We start from the raw sequence: 5,354 nt of genomic DNA, 5'->3' as shown, positions 1-5,354 counted from the left end.
CAGATGTAAATAAATAATTGTATGTATTAGTACATACATGTTACGTAAAAAAAATAAACGGAATCGTAGACTTAGTGTATTTAAATTCTTTTGCCAACTCAACAGAGACTTTTTGTATTTGATCATGGAGAAACTACGGCCACAAACTCTACTTTCTGAAGTATGTAGTGTTTAAAAAAAAAAAAAAAATCCACCCAAAGTCACTTTATCGTTATTATTTTTTACTTATTATGTATTAGTTTATTTAAATAACAACTATATGTTGTTAATTCGTTAATTGACATTGGGTAACACAGAAAGGTAAAAAGTTATTAATAAGAACGTTAAAAACACCGAAGAATTTACAAAAAAAATATGAAAAACCTTGTTTGGCAGTAACACCTTAAACAACAACAATATGTTTACCAAATTATTCTGTTATATGGCTGTTCACCACTTAGATACTTCTTTAGTTATAGAATTAACAATTCAGTAATTTACATAAGTGACTGTTTTATTTAATTTTCATAAAATTATAATTGTATAAATACATAGAACATTAGTCTAAATATTGTAATTACAATAATTTATGGATAATCGACAAAAAAATTACAGAGAATGATGTTTAAAATATATCTATGATCTAATTTATTATTTGAAAAACATACAAATTAGTAAAAAAATTCGCTGAATGTTCTGAATCCATGGGATACTTTCTATACAATCCTTGTATATTTTAATTGATGAAGTACCAAAAAATTTAATTTTTGTTAGGTAGAAAATAATAATAGGCGAATGTATTATCTACTTACTACCACCACTACTATACTACTACAACTTATTTTGTATGGGACACATATTTTAATTCATGGCCAACTTATACCTATGCATGTACGTATATTTAATAAGACCGGCATAATTTGTTCGTTTGTTTTCTACAAACGTACTCAGTCTTCCACCTGCACTTGTTGATATTTGTTGTTGTCACATAATGCATTAAACAGTGTATTTTTTTAAATCGTTTGATTACATGTAAGTCAATTAACATACTCATAATAATTAATTAAGTAATTTAAAGTGCATGCATGATTGTTAGAGAGAATTACTGTTTTTGCTTTTTCTAAATGCCAATGAAAGATTTCATAAAGATTATTTATAAAAACCAATCTTTATGATCAATTATTTATATATTTTATAAAACGATTGCAATATCCAAAAGGAACATCATTTTTTTATTGCGTTTTTTTATTTTGTTTAACTTTATAATATTTAGTTTAAAAACGTACTTTATATGAAAAAGTAAACATTATTGTATTTTATTTTTTATCATACCTTCGATAAAAAAATGATTTAATTTTAGACATTCAAAAAATATGATATGGTTATCATTTTTTGTTTTAATCAGTTACATTTTTCTGTGTAAATACTGGAAGCACTTATGCTTTTGGCGACGAAAATGTGTAACTTATTCGAGACCGGTTCCACTGTTTGGGAACCTCTGGAGTGTTATTTTTCGAAAAATTTCTTATCCCAATAAAATTAAAGAATTGTACAACGAATTTCCACAAAACAGGTACGCATCCGCTATAAAATCATCATTTATATTTTCTTTACTAATTTTTCCAGGGTTCTGTATCAAAAATTTCGTGCTACTTTAGTAGATAAGCGGTCTACTTGATATTGGTGTAAACAACTTCGTTCGTGTTGTCTTCATCTACTGTAACCTTATGATTCGAACTTTATCAATTAATGCTTCTACCTAGTTGGTTAAAAAAGGATAGATACGATAGGAAAAGACAACACGAACGTAGTGAGTCGTATCATGTCCATTCTTTTGTTAATTATAAGATAAATTACATACCAGAGGTAGACTGTATGCTAAAGTAGCATCAAAAATTGCTTCCCAAAACCGTAAAATTACAATATTCTTCTTAACAATGTTTTTGATAAGGTACCCGTAGAACCCTTGACGTATTTGTCATGCTTTTTTATTCAATGTAATATTAAATAAGCCTTTCTTTAGATATAATGGAGTTTTTGAACTTAGCAAACCCAAATTATTGATAAGAGACAGAGAACTTGCGGAAGATATTTTTACAAAAAATTTCGAAAAGTTTAGCGATCGTAAACCCGATGGCTTACTAAAATTAGACAGCCTTCTAGGTCGAAATTTGTATTTTTCCAATCACAAAGATTGGAAACGAATGCAGCCCTGTATGGACAACTGTTTTAAAAATTTTCCAAAAGAAAACGTTTTCTCAACGATCTCATTGACGATGGAATCGTTGACAAATTATTTACTCGAAGACATTTCAAAAAAGAAACAGCCGATAAATTTCGAAGCTGTAGACTTCTTCAGACGAATAACGAATGACGTTATTGCCGCCGTTGTTTTTGATCAAAAGTGCAACTCTTTAAGAGACAAAGACAACGAATTTTTCAAGATGACTCGACAAATTTTGAAAACCGAAGGGGCGACATCAATGAAAATGTTCCTAGGCGACTCCCTTCCAATATTTAAAAACGTAAGAACTTTTATTATTTATTGCTGTTTTTGTAATTATTGTTTGGTGCTAATTTATTTTGCGGTCTCATCGGATCGTGACGTCACGCAGGTAGGAGCGTTATTGACGTCACTAGGTGAGAGTAGGTAAAGAATAGTCTGTTATTGTATCTCTATCTTAGTTTTTGCATTTCAAATTTTAAAAGGACCTCCTCAACCCCTGAAGAACGAGTATGTGTAAAAAATCATCAAGGGGGTTAGTTTAAATTGAGAAGGAATTAATTTCTTATTATTTGCATTTCAAAATATTCTGTTTAACTTCGGAATTCGAGTATTACCAATTTGGCATGTTTAGATTTGATATGACATCCTGTTTACCTCTTTTTAATATTACTTTCGAAAAATACATTGAAAATGACTGCCCTTTTTGGTACCAAACAAGCTATCGAACATTAAGATATCTAAAAATCTTAAACCCCCCAAATATTTTTCATTTTCCACGTCCCTCCTGGGGGTCGCGACCCCCCCCCCTTTAAGGATTACCTATCTTTCGTCTATTCTCCTACTTAATTGGCGTACGTCTCTTTTTTATTTAATCCCACGGATTTTATTTGCGAGAAGTAGCGAATCCACGAAAGGGGTTCGGACCCGAACTCCCCTTCGGGATCAGGAAAACTAAAATTCAACATTATTTGACATGTCCTTTTCTAGAATTTATCAATTCTCATAACGATATGTCTTGTCTAAGACCATTATCTTAAAATTACAACAAAAAGGGGTCACGATAATAACGAATGTTGAATGTTGCTCAAAGATCTTTAAAGGGTAATCTCCAGTCGAGATAATCCTAAATCAGCCCCTGTTTGCAAGGCATCATTAGCAGAAATGAAAGAAAAACAAACATAAGTTTGTCATTGATAAATCGTATGAAAATAAATAAAAGTAAAACTAAAATACTGGTATGCAGGGGAAGAAAATGTAGGGAAAGAGCGAATATAAAGATAGGAGACGAAAAATTAGAAGAAGTGGCTGATTTTAGATATCTAGCAAGTCAGATAAGTCAGGATGGAAGGAGTAGTAGGGATATAAAGCAGAGGATAGCGCAGGGTAGTGTCGCCTTTAATAAAAAGAAGTCACTTCTATGCTCGCGAACGGTTAATTTAGAAATTCGAAAAAGGTTGTTAAAGGTGTATGTTTGGAGCACGGCGTTGTACGGGTGCGAAACATGGACCGTGGGAGCGGCGGAAAAGAAAAGGTTAGAAGCGTTCGAAATGTGGTGTTATAGGCGGATGATGAGGATATCGTGGGTAGAAAAGGTTAGAAATGAAGAGGTATTGGAAAGAATAGGAGAACAGAGGACTCTATGGAAGTCAATAAAAAATAGGCGAGATAAGTTGGTAGGACACCTTCTTAGTCATGAAGGTCTAGTCAGAGACATATTAGTGGCAGAAACAGGAGTTAGGAGGGGTAGAGGTAGACCTAGGTTAGATTACTGTTCGCAAATAATTGAGGATGTGGGTTGTTCTAGTTTTAGGGGAATGAGAAGTTTAGCTCAGGATAGGAAAGAGTGGAGATACGTGTCCAACCAGTCTTAGGACTGACGACCTTTTGATGATGATGATGATGATTGATAAATCGTATGACCCCGGTCGATAAGAGAACTTTTGACTACAGATATCTATTTTCTTTTATTAGAGCAATAAATACTCTTTCAGATTTTCAATGCAATTCCATTATATCCGACGAATGTCTCTGAATATTTTAATGATTTGATATACAAAAAGTTCAAACTGGAGGACTCCCCATTTTCGCATTTATTGATAAACGCTAACGAAGTAAACGATAATTTATCAAGAGACGACGTTTTGGCTCAAGTTTTGTCCTTCTTCTTCATTGGTTTTGAACCGTTGGTTAAAACCATGAGTTTTCTGGCGTACGAGTTGGCTCTAAACGTCCAAATGCAGAAAAAACTTGAACTAGAAATTGACCGCATATTCTACGAGGACTCTGATGATAGAGTGACTTTTGAAAATCTTTCGAAAATACGTTACTTTGACGCAGTGGTTTTAGGTAAGTAAATGACGACATTTTGGCATTGTTCTAAGATTATTTCTTCTTATTATTAGAAACGTTAAGGAAATGGCCCAGCGCGGTACAAATTGAAAGAATTTGTACTAAAGATTACATTTTATCGGTGAAAAGACAATCCGAATGTGGCATAAGACTGGAAAAGGGCGACACGGTTTTACTTCCTGTTTACGGTTTTCATCATGACAAAAGGCAATTTCCTTGTCCGGAAAAGTTCGATCCTGACAGATTTTTAAATAAGGATCTGGACGAAATATTGAACACTTTTAATTTCTTTCCATTTGGAATAGGACCACGAAGATGTTTAGGTAAAAAAAATTAATGATATGTACCTATATCTTTCTATTTTATTTTATTTTTTTTTTTAGCAATGGAATTAAGTATACTTATAGTTAAAACTGTTTTCTTTGATATTATTTCCAAGTTTGAAATATCTGTGATACAACATACAGAAATACCTCTAAAACTAAGCAAAACTACCACGCATTTGCATCCACAAAATGGTATATACCTTGGTTTGAGACCAAGAAAATAATAAAAGGTATTATTATACCTTTATATATTTAATGTTAAGGAAACATATTTTTTGTACGTATATTTTAACATTATAGCAAATAAAAAATTACTTATTAGAGATTATTACTCCTCAACCCCTGAAGAACGAGTATGTGTAAAAAATCATCAAGGGGGTTAGTTTAAATTGAGAAGGAATTAATTTCTTATTATTTGCATTTCAAAATATTCTGTTTAACTTCGGAATGCGACACGACCCTGCTGTATTCTC

The 5,354-nt window shown here is 32.0% G+C and overlaps 1 protein-coding gene across 1 annotated transcript; it reads left to right on the top strand.

Annotated features, from left to right (window-relative positions):
- The first annotated feature begins 777 nt into the window (after positions 1-777).
- On the top strand, positions 778-5,168 carry LOC108743695 (cytochrome P450 9e2). The gene is made up of 6 exons (XM_025979035.1): positions 778-1,011; positions 1,340-1,552; positions 2,003-2,504; positions 4,198-4,552; positions 4,609-4,878; positions 4,939-5,168. Exons 2-6 carry the CDS (start codon positions 1,353-1,355, stop codon positions 5,103-5,105), a joined length of 1,494 nt encoding a protein of 497 aa, XP_025834820.1. The 5' UTR covers positions 778-1,011; positions 1,340-1,352; the 3' UTR covers positions 5,106-5,168.
- The last annotated feature ends 186 nt before the right edge of the window (positions 5,169-5,354 follow it).

Source organism: Agrilus planipennis, unplaced genomic scaffold (assembly GCF_000699045.2).
Source record: "Agrilus planipennis isolate EAB-ADULT unplaced genomic scaffold, Apla_2.0 scaffold809, whole genome shotgun sequence".
In the NCBI taxonomy this organism is placed as follows: Eukaryota; Metazoa; Arthropoda; class Insecta; order Coleoptera; family Buprestidae; genus Agrilus; species Agrilus planipennis.
The sequence above is the reverse complement of the archived record's forward strand: the minus strand, read 5'-3'. Positions and strand labels throughout refer to the sequence as shown.